Source organism: Castanea sativa, chromosome 1, assembly GCF_040712315.1.
Source record: "Castanea sativa cultivar Marrone di Chiusa Pesio chromosome 1, ASM4071231v1".
NCBI classification, from domain to species: domain Eukaryota; kingdom Viridiplantae; phylum Streptophyta; class Magnoliopsida; order Fagales; family Fagaceae; genus Castanea; species Castanea sativa.
In genome coordinates, this window is record NC_134013.1 from 26,844,507 (window position 1) to 26,869,272 (window position 24,766).

The window sequence follows — 24,766 nt, forward strand, 5'->3', positions numbered from 1 at the left end:
CAAGTCATTTGAATTTCAAGTTGTATCAAATGGATGTCAAGAGTGTGTTTTTGAATGAGATGTTGCATGAAGAGGTGTATGTTGAATAACCAAAGGGTTTTGTTGATCATCACAGACCGAATGATGTCTACAAGTTGAAGAGAGTATTCTTCGAGCTGAAACAAGCTCCCAAGGCATGGTATGATAGATTAACTGCCTATCTCACTAAGCATGGATTCAAAAGAGGATTCGCAGATACTACTTTCTTCATACGAAAGGATAAAAATTATTTTGTAGTAGCTCAAACTTATGTTGATGATATTGTTTTTGGTGCTACTAATGATTTTCTTACTAAATATTTTGCAGATGAAATGAAGAAAATGTTTGAAATGAGTATGGTTGGTGAACTAACTTATTTCTTGAGATTGCAGGTGAAGCAAACAGATTCTGGAATTTACATCAACCAAGCAAAGTATGCTAGAAATCTTGTCAAGAGATTTGGACTTGAAAATGCTGCATATGCTAGAACACCAATGGCTGCAAATGCAAAGCTAACCAATGATCCTTTAGGTGAGTTTATTGATGTTACATTATATAGAAGCATGATTGGTTGTCTTTTGTATTTAATTGCTAGTCGTCCAAATATTGTTTTCAGTGTTGGTGTATGTTCTAGGTTTCAATCTAATCCTATGGTTTCACATTTGAATGCCGTTAAAATAATCATAAAATATGTTAATGGAACTTGTGATTATGGATTGTTTTATAGCAAAGAGTCGAATATCTTGCTTAATACTCAGATGTAGATTAGGCTAGTAATGCTGATGATAGAAAAAGCACCACTGGAGGGTGTTTTTTATGTAGGGGCCAATCTTGTTTCTTGGATGAGTAAAAAGCAATCTGTCTCTCTATCAACTGCAGAAGCAAAATATATTGCTGCTGGAAGTTGTTGTTCACAACTCCTTTGGATGAAAAAGCTTTTAGGTGATTATGGGATATCACAAGACACCATGTTTGTTTATCGTGAAAATTCTAGTGCTATCGATATCTCTAAGAATCCTGTTCAACATTCTAAGACTAAGCACATAGAGATTATAAAAGCTCGGATTTGTGTGAAACACAAGAGCTTGTTTAGACCCCCAATTAAAATATTACGGCTAGATTGCTTTTACTCATACTTATCTAAGTGAGGAAACAAGAGTAAATGAATCGTAATAAACCAATAACTACTCTAGTGCATAAACATGAACAACAAACGATAAAAGTAAAGCACAGGAGTAACGGAAGAAAGATGCAAACACAAGATAACACGCTGATGTGTTATCGAAGAGGAAACCAAAGAACTTGGCGAAAAAACTCCCCACCGCCCTCCAAGCGGTGAATCGATCTATTAGACAATAGGTTGGGATACACGAATAGCAAGAGACCCTCTAAGCTCCTACTCCAACAAGACTTCTCGGAACCGTGTCTTGTCTAGCTTTCCGGATCTCATAATACGCCCGATTGCATCTGCCAAACCTCACCGGCTTTTTTTTGGCAAATCCCCAAACCTTCCCAAGCTCCAAAACACTCTTTACACTCTAAAAATGTATGGGTTGTGTTTGAGTATAAATCTCCTTTCAAGGTATGATAATGGAAGAGGGAAGGAGAAGATGCTAGAATGATTTCTCATTAAGGATGAGTAGCTCTCTCTCTAAAAGATGGGTGTGTGTGTTGTAGAAAACCTATCTAGGGTTTTCCTCTCTGAAATGGTCTCTTTTACTTTTGTGAATAATGAGGGTATATATAGTATGAGTGAAGGGTAAGAAAGTCACACTTAAAAATTCTCCAGGCAGAGAGTTTCGTGAGTATCTCACGAGAAGGCCTTACCTGCGAGACACTCGCGAAATCCTCCAAGTTAGCATGACTCTTCAGCTTCTAGCATGTGCTTCTCACATGGCTCTTTCACGGGTTAGCTTCTAGTGAGACACTCGCAAAATCCACTAATTCTTCATTTTATGCTCGATTCTTCACCAACTTAATAGTAAACCCAATACAATAAAATCCCACAAAATACAAGGAACAAATTAAAGCAAATACAACACTTTTTGTCATGGAATAAAGCCAACATAAAACATAGTTATAAATCACAACTTTACAAATTAGATATCACTTTATTAGGGATCTGGTTGAAAGAATGACTGTAGTTCTAGAATCTATCCCTACTGAACGTCAGAATGCTGACATCTTCACCAAACCTTTTGATAGAAGTAAGTTTGAGATACTTCGTCAAGTGATTGGTGTGATTCTCTATCCCTAGTTCTTTTTGGCTCTTATGGTCTTTGTGCTTCATCTCAATACTCTTTGTGACCATTCTTCTTTTGATGTTTTGTTTTGTTTTTTCTTTTAGGATTGGCATTGCATTACATTCATGCATTCATGATCGGTTGTTTTTGCTATTCCTTTAAAAATAAAAAAATAAAAAGGGAAGGAAAAATGTGTTTTGTATCATATATCTTGGATTTGTAATCAAGGTTGGCCTATTATATTTACATAACATGCTTGTGTACCTTGTTTAGCTTAGATGAGCTTATTTTTTTGCGCTTTACTAGTTTTAGCTATGTAGTTCATGTTGTTTGGAAGCTGTTTATAATTTTTGATCACATGATCTTAATTTTGAAGTCACATGCTTTTGATTGTTAGGACTAGAACTTAATGAGAAATGCATTAATAACTATCTCACCACTGTTTACTAGCCAATCATGATCACCTTAGTGCATATCATAAAATTTTGTACTCGAGAAAGTGTAGCACATGCACAAAAATAACATAAGGTGTAACCTCATATTAATAATAAAAATGGTGTATACATTATTGGACTATAATAGAGATGACACAAATAAATAAAATTAGTGTGTACATTATCTGACTTAAATAACAATTTCACAATGAAATAAAAATGGTGTGTAGATTATGAGGCAAAAGAAAAAAAAATACATGATTGCAAGCTTGTTTTCTAGGAGATGTGAGAGTTATATGATGTAACTTTTTACATGATAGTCTCTTTCAAACTTATGCGATGAATAATATAGATATTGAGATTGATTACTATCTACATATCACCTCACATGTATCTCATGCTATTACTAGTTGCACACACTACACAAGTTATTCTTTTCTAAACTTAGTACATGATATTGTGTGTGAATTTGTGTTGGCCATCCAAGATTATATGTTCCTTGATTTTGATGCAAAGTAAGTTTAATGTTTGAGTTTTAGGGACAAAAGGGTTGAAAAATCTTGTTTTTGAAAGATTTGGGTTGAATTCAGGCGTTTTTGAAAAACTTTTAAACTCATACTCATGCATTTCATTCATGAAATATGTTGGTTTGAGTGGTTTCTGCATAAAACTTGCTCTGTTTTTCAAGAATTTCAAAATTCTAGATTTTCGATTGTTCGAAGCTATTGCTCGACCAATCGAAATTGCACTTAATTTTTTGGTTTGAATCTGCCTGGCACAAACAGTGCTCAATTGATTGAATCTATTTTTCGATGGATCGAAGCTCAATTTCCGATCGAAGCTCAATTTTGACCGATCGAAATTCGAAAGTTGAGTGTTTTAAAAAGGTCTTTCTCACTTGTTCTTCACTATCTTTAAACCTTTTCAAAAAAATTTCTCACTTTCTCTCTTCGACCGATCCAATCTAAAGATTTTTTGTCCTGAAGCATTGGTAAGTCATTAATACCCTTCCTTTTTCAATAAAATCACATGTTTCATGCATTTTCTTTGAAAAATTCGAACATGGCATTTTAGGGATTTTTTTTTTATTTCATTTGTTTTTAATCAATGGGTTTTTGTTCTTAGATGATATAAACATGATCCTCATACATTAATTTGATCGATTTTGTGATTTGAGAAAAATTGAAATTTCTAAGGCTTGGAACTTTGTAAAATTGGAGATTTTGTTCAATTGGGCTTAAATTTGTGAAATTGACTTGTGTTATTGATAGATTAACTCATTATATGTTGTTTTCTAACTAGTATAATGGTTAATTGATCAATTTGGTTAACTTTTTGAAAATGGGTTTTTCAAATTTGGGGGTTTTGGACTAAAACTCTATGTTCAAGTCAATTGATGGTTTATACAGTATAATTGAACAAATTTCAATGCATTAGAGCATACATCATATGTGCATACATTACATACATCATATAGATTGTTATTTATTGAGATTTTTGTGCTCTAACCATCTCTAATGCAGTCTACCCTTGGTATTTTCTTTGTTTTCTATTTTCTGTTCATTTATACCCTTAGTATCATGATTAGGAAGACTAAAGCCAACAAGAAAACCCTCATTCCTTCTACTCTTGTGTTCCAAAGTGATAGGTTTAGAACCATTAAGTGCCAAGAAACCTATGAGAAGTTGAATATCTTTAGGTCTGTTTGGGTTGAGCGTAAGGTCATTTTAGATGAGCTTAATCTGGAGATATGTAGGAATTTTGAGCGTAGGGGTTGATTACCACTTTTAGAGGTCGAGCATCCTCCTCCGGCTGCCTTGATTAGAGAGTTCTACTCGAACCTCTCTGTCCACTTCGATGATTCCAACATTCAGTTTGTGAAGAGTTAGATAAGGGGCGAAGAGTATGTCATTACTCCTCAAGTAGTGGCCTCTGCTTTTGGTGTGCCTTTGGTACAGCAGCCCTTGTACCCTTGCACTGAGATCCCTCCCCTTGATGACATTATTCAGTTTGCGAAGAGTTGGATAAGGGGCAAAGAGTATGTCATTACTCCTCAGATAGTGGCCTCTGCTCTTGGTGTACCTTTGGTATAGTAGCCCGTGTACCTTTACACTAAGATCCCCCCCTTGATGACATTATGTCACTCATCACTGGTACTTCCATTAGATAGGGTACTGATCCTCGTATCACTTCCCATGAGCTTATAGAGCTCAACTATTTGTTTTTTCGGATTTCTTATCATAGTATATGGCCTGTCTCTCATCTTCATACTATTCCCATTGAGAGATATGCGTTCTTGTACGCACTCGTCATTGATGCTCCTATGAGTTTTCCACCTTTTTTTGTTAGCTCACTAGTTAAGGTTCATAGGAGTAGTACCAAATCTCATGGTTTATTCTTTCCGGTTTTCATTCATAGGATTCTTTTGGATTTAGGATTAGAGGACTATACCGAATCTAAGCCTATCCATATCATAGCTCCTATAGGTGCCACCTTCCTTCAACAAAGAGCAGCTCAATTGAAAGCTAGCTCTAAGCGCCCTAGAGTCGAGTCTTCTACAGGTGATGCATCTAGGTCTCCTCCCTCTGGTGACCCTTCTGTTGAGACATATGTAGACCCTACAGCTGCCGTGGATTCTCTACTGTCTACATCAAGCGACTCTTCTATACGTACCACTTTGGATACGGTTGTGATTGTTCAAGCGGCGCATGGACAGCTTTTGTTGGATTTGCTCAATAAGGTTGCTGCCTTACGAGCAGATTTGGCGCATGCTAAAGGTTCTACTCCACAGGCTCCACCTTTTGATAATGATTCTTAATTGCCCTTTGGCAATTCGTCACAAAAAGGGGGAGTACATACATATGGAGATAGGGGAGATTTGGAGTTTTGAGATTATAGATTGTATCTAGGAGCTTCATGATATATTTTTGGTTTTGTCTTATGAAGTATTCTTTTTTCTTTGATGTATTTATTTTAATGGGTTGTATATGATAGAGAGACATTATGCTTTGTGTTTAGTTGTTTTATTGTTTCTTGTTTCACATATGGTACATTTGATTATTGATTTATATTTATGAGGTTATTCATGATATATGTCTTTTATTTTATGTTTTGTGAAATCAAAAAGTTTAATTTTGATTTACTTGTATTTTCCACACATGCGTTTATGTGTTTGTTGAGTGTTTCAAGAACTTACAGGTTAATTCAGTAGTGGCTGCTGTCTACATTAGCAACTGATAGATAGTAGTTAAGTTGAATTGTATTTAGGGTTTTTTAAATTTAAATGGGCTGTTTTTAACTTTGAACATTTTATTTTTGTGATGTGTTTTGTCACGGATTACCAAAGGGGGAGATTGTTAGGTTCTAAGACTTTAAAGACTAATGTATTAGAACTTCAATATGTATTATGTTGGCAAACCATAATCAAAATATAGAGTTTAGGTTTAGGCTTGCTCAAAGTGTGTTTAATTGTAAAATGGGAATCGAGTGATTGCAGGATTTATTGGACAAAATTTGCAAGGCTCAATCAATCGAAAATTAGGCTTGATCGATTAAACCATGTGCAGATTTATTTTTCTGAAAAATGTCTAATTCAGCCCAAGCCTATTTGACGTGTAGGGTTTTATATTTTACTCCAAGTATAAAAGGAACAACCCTAACTACGTTTTAGAGGTCTTTGAAGTGGTGTACGTGTGTTGAATCTTTTGTGAGATCTAGAGGTGTTTACCTTCATACATACACATAGGGTTATCAAGATCAAGATTCGCGTCAAGAACTTGATGATCTCTTCAGTTGCTGCTTAAAGAACTTAAAAAAGATCTGAAACCTTTGAGTGGAGTCTCAAAGTCACAAGTAGGTGAACTTGTGGTTGCAGCAGATCAAGCGAAAGAAGTAGTCCGTGAACTCAGAGCTGTCACATGGTTAAGGTAGTAAATTTTCTACTTGAGGTAGCAATAGGATGTTAGTGGCCTAAGTCTTATTGTACAAACTTCAAATCTTTCATAGTGGATCTGTTTTTACCTTGAGAATAACTAGGTTAAATCCTCCCTGGGTTTTTTACCGATTAGGTTTTCCTAAGTTATCATATCATTGTGTTATTTATATTTCCGCATTATTTACATGATATGATTTAAATGTGTTAACCTAGAACTGAATAATTTATCTAAGTAATCACTTGGCTAAATAACTAAGTTTAACAACTTGTGTTTTAGGGGTCTAATAACGAACACACACCCCAAATTCCTTACCTTATGTAGGTCTCTATATTTGTCTCTCTCTCTTTTTGTTTTATTTTTAATCCATGGAATCAAGAAACCCAGAAGGAATTATGGTCTCCAATTCATCTCTCAACCAAGGGAGTCAACTCGTACCGAAGGCTATACCGGTTTGTCCAGTGGAATGATATATTTCGGTACTGGTCAATACCGGTGTACCGTTTCAAGTTTACCGCTATTTTATATAATAAATATAAAAGTTTACTATAAAACATTACCTCAATTTAGAATAAATTATTCATGGTTTTAGATTTTAGCATTAACAACAAAAAAAAAAAAAACACAATATAAAAGACAGAAAGCTTAATTGTTCATTGCATACCAAGAAAACAAATAATACTAATAAGTTAATGCAATTAAATTACCATTTCGCCCTTACAAAAATTCAAAAATTACAAAAACTCAAGAAAAAAAAAAAGGATTTTTTTTTCTATACTGGCCGATACACCTAAATCGGCCGGTACGCCCAGTACATGACCGGTATGCTTGGTATTTAAACTAGTACAAAACGTTGCATTTCGATACCGGTACATATCGGCCGTTTCAGCTGGTACTGGTACGGTGTCGATTATCTTGCTCTAAACATGCACTTCTTGGTAACCCACTCTTTTTCTCCCAAAGTTTAATTCTTACAACTCAAAGTCTCAAATATCCAAGGAACCAAACTAGTTTTCTATATTCACGCTCACGCCCAAAAGTTTTGACCCAGTGGATGGTGTTCATCAAATTCAAAAATCCTAAAAAGGTAGAAAAAGTATATATATTAAAAGTCAGCATAAAACAACAGTTTGAAACAATTTTGAATGGTGGAACTAGCAAAAGGTTCTTTTTTAATCATGCTAATTTGACGAAGAATTTGCAGAAAGAAAAAGTTGGAAAAAAAAATAGTTTTGATTTGATTTCTCTCTCTTGCACGAAAGGGAGAAAGAACCAGATCCGCAGTAGTGGAACCCCAAACTCCGGCTTCGGTGGGCCTAGGAATGAAGCAGTCTAGTTCGTTTGATCCTCTCTCCTAGGTTTTCTCTCTCAAAACTGAACCTGCAAATACTGCTTTCATCCACATTGTAAACGTTTAAATTTATTGAACGGGATTAACGGAAGTAGCAATTTGACACATCAATAAAGTTTAAGTATGGTGGAAATAAAAGTTTAGGGGTATCAAAACCAGGGGGGCGATTTCGTACCGTACCGGCCAGTACCCCGGTACAGGTACACCCCCCATACCGTACTGGGCCAAATACCGGGTGTACCGGCCTTGTACCGACTGTACCGGCCGGTAAAGGCATACCGGTCCGAAATGTGTTCTGGGTTCTGTTTTTTTTTGGGATTTTTTTTAAGGGCAGGATGGTAATTTCGGCTTAACCCTAAAATCACCCCATTCCTATTTTGTGTTTTGCCGCAGCCTCCCTCTCTCTTTCTCTTCTCCGGTTTGTCTTCTCTCAGTTCTCCCTCACTCTCTCGTTCTCACTTCTCTCCCTCTCTGCGTCTCACTGACTTGAGTCAACAGAATTTCTTTTAAAGTTCTCACATCTCTCACTCTCTACTCCGGTTTCTCTTCTCCCTCACTCTCTCATTCTCACTTCTCTCCCTCTCCGCGTCTCACTCTCAAGCCTCAAGGCCCTCAACAAAATTTCTTTTACTTTTCTCACTTCTCTCACTCTCTGCATCGAGGTCCTTGGTCAGAAGTTGGAAGAGTGCTACCGTCGGAACTGGTATGTGTGTGTGTGTGTTTTTTTTTTAATTTATTTTTTTATATGATTTCGATTTCAGAATTTGTATTTTCGAATTGAACATGAGTCACATACTCACATGACAGAACCAAATTATATTAAACTCTAATATGATTTGGTTCTGTCATGTTTTTTTTTTTTTTTGGCTTTCTTTGCTATGGTTCGATTTTTTTGCTTTGTTACTAGTTAAGAGGTTTTTTTTTTTTTTTTTTGGTTTTTAATCCATGTGAATGACATAATGTATAAAAATCTATTTATTTATTTTTTTCATAATCTGTTTGAATTTTTTTTTCTCAGCTGCTCTGGGTCTCTCGGCCAGTTTGTTGGCTCTGTTTCTCACTCTCAGCCTCAGGTATAAACTTTAATTTTTTTTAGTGGAATTATATTTAATGTGGAATAGAGATTCTGATGATGTTTGTTATTTACTGTGTTCATGAATTGGTTACTGTGATAAATAACAAATTGTTTACTGTGTTCATGAATTGTGTTCATGAATTTGGGTTACTGTGATAAATAACAATGTGATCAATAATAAATTGTTTACTGTGATCATGAATTGTGTTCATGAATTGGGTTACTGTGATAAATAACAAATTGTTTACTGTGTTCATGAATTGAGTTACTGTGTTCATGAATTGTTATTTCATTCTTGATTTTGGTTAGCTTGAGATATTGGGATAGTAATAATAATTTACAACTTAGTATTATTATTAATAAAAAGATAACTTAGAATTATTAACAAATAATTGATGGTATATATGCAGTGTGAATTATGACTGAAAATCAATCAAGTGTAGCGTCTGGCCCGGTTGTAAGACCCGAGGATCCAGCATGGGCTTATGGCCGTGCTGTGCTGGATGCGAGGAATAACACTCAATGTATTTTTTGTTCTAAAATGATAAGGGGGGAGGAATTACTAGGCTCAAGCATCATTTAGCTGGGATTAAGGGTGATGTTGAAGCATGTAAAAAAGTATCTGAAGATGTAAAATGGCAAATGAAACAGTTGCTTGAAGATTTAAAGAAAAGTAAAAAGAAAAAAAGAAGAATTAGTAAACAAATTGCAAATCCTTATGATTTAGAGGAGGAGGAGGATGATGATGATGATGATGATGAAGGTAATAATGATAATGAGAGAGGGGGTTCAAAGAGTCATTCATCAGTTAGTAACTACAACACCAAAGGGAAAGAAAAAGTTGGAGAAAGGTCCAACATTAAATCCTTTTTTGCTCCAAGAACAATTCCTGGTTCTCAACCATCCATAAAGTCTGCTTTGGCCTCAAAGCAAATGGTTGAGAAGGCAAGAATGAATTTTGCAAGGTGGTGGTACCATGCTAATATACCTTTCCATGCAGCCCGCTCTGTGTATTATCAAGAAGCTATAGATAGTATAGTAGCTATTGGGCCTGGTTTTAAGGGACCTTCTTATCATGACTTGAAGGGTCCTTTATTACAAAAACATGTGGGTGAAATGAATGATTATCTCTTAGATGTGAAAAATGATTGGAAAGTTTATGGATGTTCAATAATGTCAGATGGGTGGACACATCAAAGGAACACTCCAATCATTAATTTTTTAGTGTATTGTCCAAGAGGTACTATGTTTCTTAAATCCCTTGATGTGTCAGGCCTAACAAGGGATGCAGATACATTGTTTAAGTTGTTTGATAAAGTTGTTCAAGAAGTTGGGGTTGAGAACATTGTGCGATTCGTTACGAGATAATGATTACGCACAAGTCTGCAGGAAAGAAGTTAATGCAGAAATATGGGTCATTCTATTGGTCTCCTTGTGCAGCCCATTGCATTGATTTAATGTTGGAGAATTTTTCAAATAGGAGATACTTTCCTATCATTCAAGAAACTATTCAAAAGGCTAAAAAGATTACCAAATTCATATACAACCATGACAAGGTTTTATCTTTGATGAGAAGTGACTTCACTAATGGTAGGGATTTGATTCGTCCAGCCATCACAAGGTTTGCAACTGAGTTTTTAAGTCTTCAATGCTTGAGTAAGTTCAAGAAAGAACTTAGGCAAATGTTTACTTGTGATCAATGGGTTGAATCTCGATATGCTAGAGATGTCATGGGAAAGGAGGTGGCTGCACTTGTTTTGGAAGATAAAGAGTTTTGGCTACAATGTCAACAAATAGTGAAGATTAGTGAGCCTTTGGTTAGAGTACTTCGTCTTGTAGATGGGGATGAAAAACCATCAATGGGTTGCTTGTATGAGGCAATGGATAAAGCAAAGGAGAATATAAAAGCAAGGTTGAAGAATAAAATTTCTGCATATATACCATTTACTAGTGTCATTGATGCTAGGTGGGATAAACAACTCCATAGTCCATTACATGCAGCAGGTTGTTATCTTAACCCTGGAATTTTCTTTAGGCCTTCGTTTAAGAAGCAAAAAGAAATTACAAAAGGCCTACTTAGTACCATTACAAGGTTAGTTCCTGATCCTGATGAGCAAGATACTCTTAGTTCTCAAATTGAAGCATACAAAAAGGCTTTAGGTGACTTTGGAATGCCTATGGCAATCCGTCAACGTGAAAAACTAAATCCAGGTATACTATATATATATATATATATATATATATATATATATATATATATATATATATATATATATATATATATATATTTCATTTGAAAGTTTGTTATTTGCTTTGTACTAAATTAATACTTTCTTTTATTTTTGGAAGTTGCTTGGTGGGAGCAATTTGGAAATGACACTCGAATTACAAAAGTTTGCAATTCGAGTGCTAAGTCAATGTTGTAGTGCAATTTGGTTGTGAAAAAGCTTGGAGCACATTTGAGTTTATCCATTCCAAGAGGAGAAATAGGCTTGAGCATAAACGTTTGAATGACTTAGTATTTGTTCGTTATAATTTATTGTTACGAGAAAGGTATGTTTTTAAATATATTTAAATTTTATTTTGAATGATTAGAAAATGTCATTAATGTATGATATTGATTTTGGTAGGAACATTAGAAGGACAAAGGATTACTTGGATCCAATAAGCCTTGATAATATTGATTTGATGGATGATTGGGTAGTGAAGATTCTGAATTTTGTTACTAACTGAGGAAGATGTAAATTGGGCTAGCATTGAAGAGCCATTAGCAACAATGAATTTGGAAGATAATGATAATGATGATGATGATGTTGTTGTTCTTGATGAGGATGATGGTGATGATGATGTTGTGTTGACAAATGCTAATACTCATGTATATTATGGTCCTGATGTAGATCCTTTTGATGGATGGGAGTAGATGATCTTATGTAATTTGTATTAAATTTGTGTTAACTTAATTATTTGTATTATTTATTTTCTTTGTAAGCAATGAACAATTAAGTTTTTTGTTTTTTATATTGTGTTTTTTTTTTCTTTGTAAGTTTGTATGCAATGAACAATTGAAGTAATGTTTTATTGTAAACATGGATTTTTGAGGTAATATTTTATGGCAAATAGAGATTTTGTGTGTATGTGTGTGTGTGTATATATATATATATATTACATATATAAAATAGCGATAAATCCGAAACGGTACACCGGTATTGACCGGTATCCGAAATATACCGTACCAGTGGCCAAACCGGTACAGCCTCCGGTACGGTATTGACTTCTTTGGTCAAAACAACTACTCCAAAGTTTAAGGAAATAAAAGTTTTAAGGGTGTCAAACCAACTACTCCAAAGTTCAAGGGGTATTTGAGCATTTTTTTTCCCCCAAATTATTACAATTTAGTTGCACCGAATCAAAAGGATTCTAAAAAAATAAAATAAAATCCACTAGATGTTTTATTTGCTAATACCCGTGCTTGTGGGTTTGGATTAGGTTTTAGTATTTGTTTATCTATTGAAACCTAACATGCATGTACTTTTTTTTTTTTAAAGAAAACCAATCAAAATCACACATTTTTTTCCCCTTAAAAAACATGGGTTAAACAAAAAACTTCTTTTTTTTTCTTTTTTTTCTTTCCTTCTTACTGCCATTCCATGCAACTAAACAGTTATTACTTATTACTTAGAGTGGTTTTTGTTAAATGTCAACTTGTATATAGGAGCAGTGAATCCCCAAAAGAAAATAAAAAAGAGCGATGATCTCATGGAACCAAGTCCTGGGAATAAAAACTTATGGATTTAAGAATATAAAAACCAAGAAGATATAAAGCCCCATGTTGATTGTCCAAAAGGACCAAAACCAATGGATTCAATTATACTTTACAAGTCCTTGAGAGCCTAGAAATAGAATAAGCCATGCAAAGCATAGAACAATGAATAATACACTGTACTTGACACTGTTGACAGTAACAAAAGATAGAACAATGAATTTAATTATGCACTAAAGTCCTTTTAAACATATTAATCTTGGTTAAAATATTATATGTGCTTATCATAAGAGTTATTCAATTTACATGTTATTCTATATTTTAATCCTCCACTAGAATCTTGGAAGTTAGAACATCATACTTCTTTTAATGGTAAATTTTTTTTTTTTTTTTTATACAAGATAGAATTTCTACTTTAACCTAATCTAAGTGTATATGTGTGTGAAACTCCTTTCTAGAGACTTGAACCCTGGCCCTTGCCCCCCACATTCCACAAGTACTTATATTTATAGAGTGACCATTGTACCAAAGGTATGCGGTGGTTTAATGGTAAAATATTTAGTTCATATACAAACAAAATCATAATAAATATCTAATAATTACTATCATTAGAATTAAATCTCATATTTTGAAGAGAGAGAGAAAGTTATATTATACAAAATATTTCTTGTGTAGTGGATGGATTAACCACTAGTATACTATCTATTATAAAACAAATGTTGGGTCTTAGAAGTTGTTGTTTTGCGCCAAAAAAAAAAAAAAAATTTGTCACGTGTAGTACAACTTTTTATATTATAATAGTCCTACAGTTAGAAGACTTCTAAAAAGAAAATATTTCTCAATAATAAAAAATAAAATAATTATATAATGAATACAACTTTTTGTTTCCTTTTTGAGAGAGAGATATAATGAATACAACCTTTTTTCTTTATAAAAATAATGGATACATCATACAACCTAACTGCCTATAACACATATCTTTATATAATTCTAATCAAGTTCGTCTCCCTTTCATTGGTAAAAAAGTTTTATAAATAATGGATACAATTATAAGCTGATGGATTAGGATATTGCACCTTTTTAAAAATAAAATATATAACAGTTTGGTAATTTTGGCTGCGCAAGTGGTCCTTGGTGTGTAGTCTGTACCACCATTTTTTTTTTTTAATGTTTAGAGCATAGAACTTTTATTTCAAGATGAAGTCTTTGTGATAAGAAATTCGAATAAATCCAAAAAAAGGGCTTCATTTTGTCATGTCATTTAACCCGTTTCAAATACTTTCTAAAGGACTTTATTGCATAATTAAACTCATTTTTCTATGCTTTGTCACTGTCTAGTACAGATTTTTCCAAGGCCAGGAAATCGTGCATGCCTTATTTTAGGCTTGTGATAAGCGCAGATAATATTTTTACCAAGGTTACTGCTCTCAAGGACTTAAAAAGCATAATTAAATCCATTGGTCTGTTCCTCAAAAAAAAAAAAAAAAGAGATTCCATTGGTCTATGAAGTCTAAAATTTCTCAAATCCATTTGTTGGACAATCAACATGGGACTTCCCATAAAAAAAAAAATGGGACTCATATTTCTCATAAAAAATACTTGGGACTCATATTTCTCATAAAAAAAACATGGGACTTATATCTTCTTGATTTTTCATTTGGTTTGGTAATTCACTCCTCACGAGTTATGTTGTTTTGGGGATGCATGTGCAAAACTGTGTGAATTAGAATGTGTGTAATAAACATCTCTCTAACAAAAGCCACTCTAGTTAATCATTGTTTATTTGTTGGAATGGAAGCAAAAAGGACAGAAAAAAATAAATATAAAAAAGGTAGAAGTCTTTGTTTAAGTATGTTTTATAAGGTTTTTTTTGTGTTAAAATTTATTTATTTATATACAACTTTAAAATCTTACTTTTCATAAGTATAAGGGTAATTTGTTCACTTTCAACAAAAAAACTAATCTAATACTAAAAACTAATCCAAAGTCCAAACCAACAAGTGGGGTATTAGCAAATAAAAGGTCTAGTGCTTTTCTTTTTGGGAAAAAACTCTTGTAAACACAAACTGTGTTTTCATAAACTGAAAAAGTGACTTAAGTTTTTAAAATGTATATATATTTTGTGTGAAATAGGAACCCCCACTTTTTTTTTATTCTCTTTTGAAAGCTAGTGCTTTTCTTTTTTATTTTATTTTATTTTATATATGTCAATCTTAGAGAAATAATAACTAGTACTTTGGAATGGTCCGTGCACGCGTGCACAACACCAAGAAATGTTATATTGTATGGTTTATTATTTTCCACAACACCAAGACACCCAAAGGGTCACCAGGACACCAACCAAATCCTCCTCCTATTACTCATGCATATAATTTTCAACCTTCAAGTTGCTCCTTCATTTTCTTTCTTGCAATGAAGATTCCAAAATTCATAGACATCAAATCCTTACTAGGCCTGTTGGACCATTTAAAGTTCATGGTTATGTTGGCACGCACACGTCTAGGTCTGCTCAATACGTCAGAACAAGCTGATCAGACTGAAGACCTTGCCTCTGATTATGTTCTTGTAATGGATGGTTTATCTCCATCGCTAATCCCAGTCCGCAAACTAATGATGCTGATAAAAAAGAGGGTTCCTGTGAAAGAGTGTAGTAACTTTCTTGAAAGATATGGAGTAGTGCATGATGAAGATGTGGATATGGAATGTTCTGTCTGCTTGAATTGCGTGGAGAGAAGCCATGAGATCAGAGAGCTGTGTAACTGTTACCATGTGTTTCACAAGGAATGCTTGGATAGATGGGTGGATGAGGGCCAAGTGACCTGCCCATTGTGCAGAACTATGATGTTTCCTGCTAAAGCCAGAAAGGATAATTTAGATTTGACCGTTCGTCTTAGTTAAATCTATTCAGAAACCAGTAAGAGAGTGATTAGTAATCTTAAACTCAAAATGTCATAATCAAAAGAAAATTGACTAGAGGATGTTTTGTGAAAAACTCCTTCTTTGATTCACTATTTCTAGAGAATCTTAGTGTTTTTCCATGAGATTTATGTGTGTCTTGAAAATATGCCATGTAAGGTTACTTATAGTGTGAAAAATGGGGTTTGGAATAACTTTTAGATGATGTAAGATTCGCTCCAAATCTTAACATAAATGCAAAATACTTGTCTTGTATAGTTTCTAGAAATCGCTATGTATGCGCAAGATCAGGCCTGCGTACGCATGCAGAAAGCTACGTGCGCGGGCTGATTCTTGCGTGCGCATGGCGAGGGTTTCCTTTGGCCTTATTTTTTTAAAATAGATTTATTTGCTTATTAAAAGTTATATTTTTCATTTTAATACTTCTCAAGTTAATTTAACTTATGATTGGGCTCTAAACCAACCTTGGGTCTTAGAATTCAACATCATTGAGAAACAGGGACCCGAGTCGTAAGAGGTACAAAATGTGGTGTCTACAACACCCGAGATACGACATTCCTCCACAGAGGCACGCAAGCGTTGCCGCGATGAGTAGTTGAGCAGCCGCGAGGCGTCAACAACCCCTACTGTCAAGTACAACGTATCATTCCCAAAGCCACGAAATCGTGCATGGCTTATTCTAGGCTCTAAGGACTTGTAAAACATAATTGAATCCATTGGTTTTGGTCCTTTTGCACAATCCACATGGGGCTTTATATCTTCTTGGTTGTTAAATTCTTAAATCCATAAGTTGTTAATCGCAAGACTTGGTTCCATGAGATCATCACTCTTTTTCATTTTCTTTTGGGGATTCACTACTCCTGTACAAGTTGTCATTTAACAAAAACCACTCTAAGTAATAAGTAATAACTGTTTAGTTGCATGGAATGTGATGTTGCGGAAGCTTGAAAAAAGTACACACGATGCTCTTTTTGATGAACATAAACTAAACTATTTGTTTTTGGGTAGTAAACCTAGAATCCATTGAAATTTTATTATTCTAAAAAATGAATTGTTTGGAGGCTACAATGCGATTAAATAGTGAAAACAAAACCCAAGGCAACTAGAAACCATTTACAAAAGTATATAAAACTCTCATTTGACTAAACAACATTAAAAGCACCTAAAAAGAAGGAAACAAATTACCTAAACCTAAAATAACAAAAATTACATAAATATACTAAAATTAAATATTAAACCGTCCTACATTAGACCCCTCCACTTGAAACAAACCCGTCCTTGAGTTGATGGTCAAAATTTGAAATCTTCCGTCCCATATAAACAAATACTTTGAATGCTTTAATAACTTGATTCGATTTTGAAACTTGAATTCTTCATAAAGTATAGCATGAAATTTCTTCTCATCTACCTTCAATATTTGCAACATCAATCAACAAATGGTGGATAATAAAATTAAAATTTTCTACTCCAAGAAAACCAACATATTGTGTAGTCAGCTTCAACAAATCAACCGAAATCTGGGGGTTATGGATGATGGACTCATCATCATATTTAACCTCAATTGGATCTTCCACAATATTCTCAATAATTACCATCTCTTGATTTCTGCCATTATCCACAATTAACTGAATCTTCTTTTCTTTGACATCTTCATCAAACTTTTGATAAGTGGTATCTTCAATCTTCAATTTAATAACTTGTTGCAAGTCTTGATCTTTTTTAATCACTTCAAAATTTTCTTTAGAATTAGGCTGCTTCTTCCCAACCCTCAAACCTTTTCCTTTACTTGACACATGGTCTTGGCTGTGATAATTTTGGTTTTGTGGTTGACCTTTCATGTTTTGAACATGTTGCTTTTCATATAAATATATAGATTTATAATCAACACTTGTATAATCTAGTATATCATAATAGTCATTAGGAAACCATAAATCAATCAGTCATTCTTTGCCAAGAATGACTGGATGCTTACCTTGCCGCTTTCTATCGATTTGAATATCTTCCCACCATTCCTATGCTTCATCATCCAATTTATTAGATGCAAGCCGCACTTTTTCTTCATCAAAAATCTTCCAAAAATTAAAATACTCTTCCAAATCAAGAAGCTAGTCAATAAAATCCAACTTACACATATCTCCATCAAAGAATGAAATTTTCTTGTAGTTAGGAATGCATCTTTGAATATATTTATTATTGTTGTTGTGAGATGAGTTCCTAGCAAGATGAGTAGCAATCATTTGCTCTATTTCACCTATAATTTGCTGACTACTTTCTCGAAATTGGTGGAACTCAGTCCTAGCGTGAACTGCGTCTTCAACTTTGTGGTTGTAATTGTGGTGGTTACCATCTCGCCGGTTAGCCATCAGACCAGGGTATGTCAAGGCTCTAATATCAATTGATGTCACGAAAGTCTGAAGAAAGCACACACAATACTCTCTTTGATGGACAGAAATTAAACTGTTAGTTTCTGGGTAGTAAACCTCAAATCCACAAGGAGATAAACTGGAATCCTGGGTTAGCCATCAAACCAGGGTATGTCAAGGCTCTAAAATCAACTGATGTCACGGAAGCCTGAAGAAAGCACACACAATACTCTCTTTGATGGACAGAAATTAAACTGTTATTTTCTGGGTAGTAAACCTCAAATCCACAAGGAGATGAACTGGAATCCACCAGAGAAAAGTTGAAGAAAAATCAGCAATTTTATTTATAATAATTTGAAAATTTAATTGCTTTTGGAGGCTACAATGCTTTTAAATAGTAAAAACAAAACCTAAGGCAACTAAAAACCCTAAGGCGACTACGAAAGTGTATAAAACCTTAATTTGACTAAACAACATTAAAAGCACTTAAAAAGAAGGAAATAAATAACCTGAACCTAAAATAAAAAACATAAAAATACTAAAATTAAATATTAAACCATGTCCTATTTCAGAATGGAAGCAAGAAGGACAGAAAAAAAAAAAAAAAAGTTTTTTTTTGTTTAACCAATGTTTTTTTAAGGGAAAAAATGTGTGATTTTTATTGGCTTTCTTAAAAAAAAAAGTTACATGTTAAGTTTCAATAAATAAACAAATACTAAAACATAATCCAAACCACAAGCATGGGTATTGTTAGGGACATATTTGATGTAATTGGCTAATCCTTTGACAAAACGCACTTTACTTGTAATTGGGTAGATCTAGGACGGTTTAAGACTTCAAGAAACATGTTGTTCAAGTTAAGTGTTAAAGCCATGAAAATCTGTCCAAGAAACAAGTGAAAAAGTGTTGCTCATTAAAGCTCAACAGAAGCCTATCTATCAAGATTTAATGTTGAAACTCGATAGAAGCTCAACACAAGGTGTATCTGTCGAGAATTACGAAATCATAATTTCCAAATCTGATTACACGCATGTCCTTGAGTATTTGTGTAGGGTTTCTTTTCTCCTTAGACATATATAAGGCTTATTTTAAAAGGCCGTCACAGTGTGTATGCACAGGATTATGCAAACAAAATTCAAGCATATTGTGACCTAGTTCATCATTCTCTCTAGAGAAGCTACTGCATCTTTGCGCCAAGAGTTTTGTGACCAAGGAGCTTCTTGATCTTCATGTTGATGAACTGAAGAACTTTGCAGCCAACATCTTTCTCAAGTTGGTGTATTATTCACGTATTGGGATCCGTGCATCATTGGTTAGTCACGGACTAGTATTCATGCATTGAAAGGAGAGATTGTCACTACAATACAAGTCCAGTTGGGTATTGGGGTAAGGGTTCAACTGTAGGTTGGTATTAGGTACTGAGATTCATTTTACTTGTAACCGCTTGTGATTGATAATAGTAGATTCTCAAGAGTGGTGACCTTAAATTCACCCGGTGGGGTTTTGACTCGGAGGTTTTCCCCATTTGTAAACAAATCATCGTGTTAAATTTATTTTTCGTTGCATTTAACTTAGTTGGTGATTTTTTTGTGCTACCACGCTCATTGCATGTTAAATTGACTTAATTAATTAACTTGGATAATCAATTAATTAATTTGCCAAAAGGTCAATACATTTTTGGCCTATTAAGTGGTATCAAAGCTGGTACACTCTGGTTAGGGTTAATCTTTGATGTGTGATCCATTAACCCCTGTTTGTCATGGATAGAGGACAATCTTTTATTATACCTCCTTTATTTAATGGCATTAACTATGCATTCTGGGAAGTACGCATAAGAGCTTTCTTGTAGTCTTTAAATGAAAATGTGTGGAAAGCTGTGGAGATTGGCTAGACTAAGCCAAAGGAAGCGTCGGCTAATTGGGATGATGCAAAGATCAAAACGGAAAATTTCAGCAGCAGAGCATTGAATGTCATTTTAAGTGCGGTCATCAATGAGGAATTCAAGAAGATATCCTCTACTGATATTGCAAAGGAAGCATGGACTATCCTCTAGATAACCTATGAAAGGATTAAGGCTATTAAGAATTCAAAGCTCCAAAGGCTCACTACTAGCTTTGAGGAGATAAAGATGAAGGAGAATGAGTCATTTGATGAGTTCTATGCCAAACTCAAGGACATAGTTAACTCAGCATTTAATCTTAGGGAAACTATTCCCGAACCCAAGGTTGTGAGAAAGGTGCTCAGATCTCTCCCTAAGAGATTTCATGCCCAGATTTCAGCAATTGAAGAATCAAAGGACATTGACTCTATTCCTTTGACGGAGCTAATTGGCAACTTGAAAACCTATGAATTGGATTTAACTAGACTCAGGAAAGGAAGCAAAGGCAAGAACATGGCACTAAAGGCCAAGAGAAATGAGACAAATGAGTCTTTAGATGACGAAGATTACAAGATGAAATCCTACATCACTAGGCAACAATTCAAGAAATTCATGAAGAATGCCAATGCGAAAGGATTTGATAAGGACCATAAGCAATCTAGTTCTTCTCATTTCAAGAGCCAAGATAGAGGAAAGAAGGATGCTAAGGATGGCGATCAATACACTATTCCCTCTGGACCAAAGTGCTTCGGATGTCAAGATTTTGGACACATGAAACAAGAATGTCCAACATATCTCAAGTCAGTTGGGAAAAGCAAGGCTCTTGCTGCTATCTTGAGTGACACTAAACTTGATACTGAGTTAGATGACAGTGATGATGAGGAAATCTTGAGTGCCTTCACTGCCACAGTAGGTCCTACTGAGGGGATCATAGAAGAAGTGGGCGAAGAAGATGACTTGGTAGAATCTAAGTTTGAGAAGATGGATGATCAGGATGACATCCATGCAGCCTATGCAAAGTTATACAAGGTGTCTAAAAAGCATGAGAAATTGTATAGGTTGTCCACTAAGAAACTTAGTGAAGTGGAGCTGGAACGAGAGGAGCTCTCTACCAAGGTTGATGAAGCCAACCAAGTTATTAGAGCACTACGTTTTGAGAACAATTTCTTGGTTGAAAGAACCAAAAAGCTTGAAGCAGAGTTGTTCCAAATTTAAGCTCAATTGGAGAGGACTTCTAGTGCAAAGCTGGATGAAATGCTGAACCTCCAAAAATCAGCTTCTGACAGAACCGGCTTAGGGTATGAACTTTCTAACTCTTCTCAAATTGCCTCTTTTAGTAGAACTGTCTTTGTCTCACCTGCTAATAATGTTAATTCTGAGAACAATGAATCTAAAACTGATATAGCTAGTGAAAACATAGACAATGGCAAATCTATTCTAGGAGCACCCCCTAAGATAGAGAAGAAAGAGACTAGAAACCCTAGGTCTAAAAAAGACAATAAGACTAAAAATAAGAAGTCTCAACCAAAGAAGCCGCATTTCTGTCATCACTGTGGAGTTTCAGGGCATACTTGTCCAAATTGCTACAAGTGATTAGCCACTCAACAAAGCAATAATATGCTATTGTCCAGAAACCAGAATCAGTTTCCATCCTCTTTAGCCCCTTTTGAAGATCTTCTCAAGGCCCTCATGTTCCTTTCGAACTATAACGGTTTCAATTCTTCCCCCTCACCACCGGAGCAAATGTTCGCTCAAAGGAAAGGTTCTTCCAAGATATGGAAGGAAAAAGGCTCAAAGCAATTTAGTCACACACTCTCTCTCTCTCTCTCTCTCTCTCTCTCTCTCTCTCTCTCATGCATTTGCATCTAGTTTTATGCTTTGTTTTGTTTAACATGTTTTTGTTTGTTTGTTTTCAGTTTTGTTTTATTTTGTTTCCATAAAAAAAATTGAAATATCAGAAAAATACAAAAACAGTGTGTGTTTGTGTATATTGGTACTTGTGTACCTTGGATGACCATTGAAACAAAGTTTCTAAACTTTGTATCATGTGTAACTTAGATGAGCATTATATTGCACAACTAAGTAAGTGAGCTTTGTGACTCATATTTGTGATGAGTATGATTAAGTAATCTCTTATACTTAACACTCATATCACTCTTTTTGACAGAAATGACTAAAAAATCCTAAGAGAAAGACATAAATAACCATCTCACCACTAGAGTCTGCCAATCATGTATAACATCTATATGCTTCGGCATAGCAAAATTGTGATGTTTAAGCTTACATAATTCGGTATTTCTTTTCTCTACCTTATATGCCCATGCATGCTACGCTAAAAAAAGAAAAAGAATATATGCAAAGAAAAATAAAAGTAAAAAGAATCAAAATGCTTTTAAATATGGTTGCAAACATGTTTCTAGGAGATGTGGGAGTTATAGGATGTACCTCGAAGGTAATAATCCCCATCAAGCAATTATGATTGTGTGTGAGTGTATAATATGCGAAACTTGTGCACACTTGCTATGTTTTTCACACACAACACGCAAAAATTCTTTGCTACTTTTGATACATGTGCAAGTATAATGTGATTTGGTCATCACAAGGAATACATGTGTTAATATATGCTCACTAAACTATCTTAACTTGTTTTTGAAATATAAAATTGGTTAGACTTGTTTAGTGTGTGTGTGTGTGTGTTTTGGATCTCTGAATGCTTTGCATACATGTTGAGAGATGTTTTGAGGGTTAAAATATTGGTTGGATCTCTGTTTGAGTTGCTTGCTTGTTGCATTCATCTTCATGTGTTTTTCCTTTCTTTGAAAAACTCCTTTTCTTCAAGCTCGACAGCTCCTCGACAGATCCTTGACAGATTCTCTTCTATCGAGCCCCTCCTTCTTCTTGTCTCGACAGATCTTAGCACAATCTCAATCCATCGAGGTTTCTAGGTTTCTTCTCGATAGATGCTCGACAGCTTTTTCGATCCATTGAGCAACTTTCTATTTGGCTGATAGATTCTCGACAGCTTCTCAATCCATCGAGGTGTTTTTTTCGTCGACAGATCCTCGACAGCACCTTGACAGATTCACTTCTGTCGAGATTTAGTGCTCGACAGATCTTGACAGATACTTCAATCCATCGAACTGCGATTTCTATGTAAGGGTTGAGCGTGAATCAAATTCATTTCTCACTTCTCTCTCTCGACAAAAAATCTTTTTCTCTCCCTCCAAACACATTTTTCTCACCCTCCAAACACATTTTTCTCACTCAAATCCCTCTACCCATCTTATTTTCGGCCTATTCCAAGCTTGAATCACTTGGTAAGTCTTCTTTATCTCTCTTTTCCATGCATTTAGACCTAGGTTTTTGGGGATTTTTGAATTTTTCTTGAAATTTTTGGGTTGGGTTTTGTGAAATTGATGTTATATAATCATGCATTGCATTCTCATTGCATTATAACCATGTTTCATGCATTCTAGATGTATGTTTGTTTAAATGTGGATTATGTGCTAGTAGCTTTGGATTGAGTTTTGCCCATGATGCATTTAAATTTTGCATGTCACAAGTTCATGCATATTTCATGCATACATCTCTTTTCTTTCCTTTCTATGCCTGTGTTGTGATATGTTTCTGTTCTTTTTCTATCTCTTTCTCTCTCCAATAGACTGTGTCATGGCACCTAAACGCAAATCTACTCCGACTCAGAACCCTCTTCGAGGTTCTAGGTCATCTTCTTATTCTGATCCTCCCTCTCACGTTCGATTCCTTGATGAGAAGGCCCGAAAGGACTTCTCGGAGAACTTTTAGCGATGTGGCGTTCATTTGGAGCGCCAAGTCATTTTGTTGTACTTTTCCAACACTCCTCTACCCGCTGTCATTCGGACCCGGGGTTGGGCTTCTCTCTATGAGAGTCCGATAAGGTGTCCCGTCATGATTATACAGGAGCTTTACTCCAATATACACAACATCAATACCTTTATGCCTCAGTTTGCTACTTTCATTCGAGGTACACGTATCGTAGTTACCCCAAATCTTATATCTGAGGTACGACATATACCTAGGGTAGCGCATCCTGACTACCCTAGCTGTGAGCGTCTCCAGACCGTGTCTAAAGACGAGCTTCTCTCTTACTTCTATGAGACTTCTTCCACATGGTGTGGTAAGCTAAACATCCCATGCTCGGGCTTTTCCAAAGACTCGAGGTTTTTTAACATGGGGATGGAATTTATTCTTACTCCTTTGTCTCACTATAACTTTATCACATAGCCTCGTGCTCGTTTTCTTTTATCTCTCTTAGAGGACCTCTGTAGACTTCCCTTCTCACTTCATCACTTCTATCCTTGATGTCTATCAGGATATGGTGACCTATGATAAGCTCATCTTTCCTTCGATTATCATACAGATCCTTCGCCACTTTTCCATTCCCATTCCTGATTCTCCTTACTCACCACTATGGGACCCATTGACGCCGGTTCTGTTCGACAAAGAGAGGCTCAACTTCAAACGAAGCAGCCACGTGTGGAGTCTACCGGACCTGCAGCTTTTGCTGTTCTTTCCGCCTCTACTCCTTATTCCTAGACTAGTGGTGTGACCTTGGAGGCTATCATGGCGCAGCTTCAACGCATGGATGCTCACCTTGACACTCTCTCTAATGAGTTGTGTTAGGTGAACACCCATGTCGGTCGTATAGCACGACGACAAGCTCGCCTTAGTGGCTTCGCTGCTTCTCCATCTCCTTCTCCAGAGGCTTCAACAGATGAGGATGGTGAGGATGGTGATGATGAGGATGCTAGCTCTT

General features: G+C 35.2%; 2 protein-coding genes across 2 annotated transcripts; both read left to right on the plus strand.

Moving 5' to 3' along the window:
- The first annotated feature begins 10,420 nt into the window (after positions 1-10,420).
- Positions 10,421-11,973, plus strand: LOC142623837 (uncharacterized). The gene is made up of 4 exons (XM_075797312.1): positions 10,421-11,264; positions 11,480-11,606; positions 11,684-11,753; positions 11,884-11,973. Exons 1-4 carry the CDS (start codon positions 10,421-10,423, stop codon positions 11,971-11,973), a joined length of 1,131 nt encoding a protein of 376 aa, XP_075653427.1.
- A 3,252-nt stretch (positions 11,974-15,225) lies between these two features.
- Positions 15,226-15,711, plus strand: LOC142623846 (brassinosteroid-responsive RING protein 1-like). Its single transcript, XM_075797322.1, has one exon. The coding sequence runs from the start codon at positions 15,226-15,228 to the stop codon at positions 15,709-15,711; it is 486 nt and encodes a 161-aa protein (XP_075653437.1).
- Positions 15,712-24,766: the final 9,055 nt, after the last annotated feature.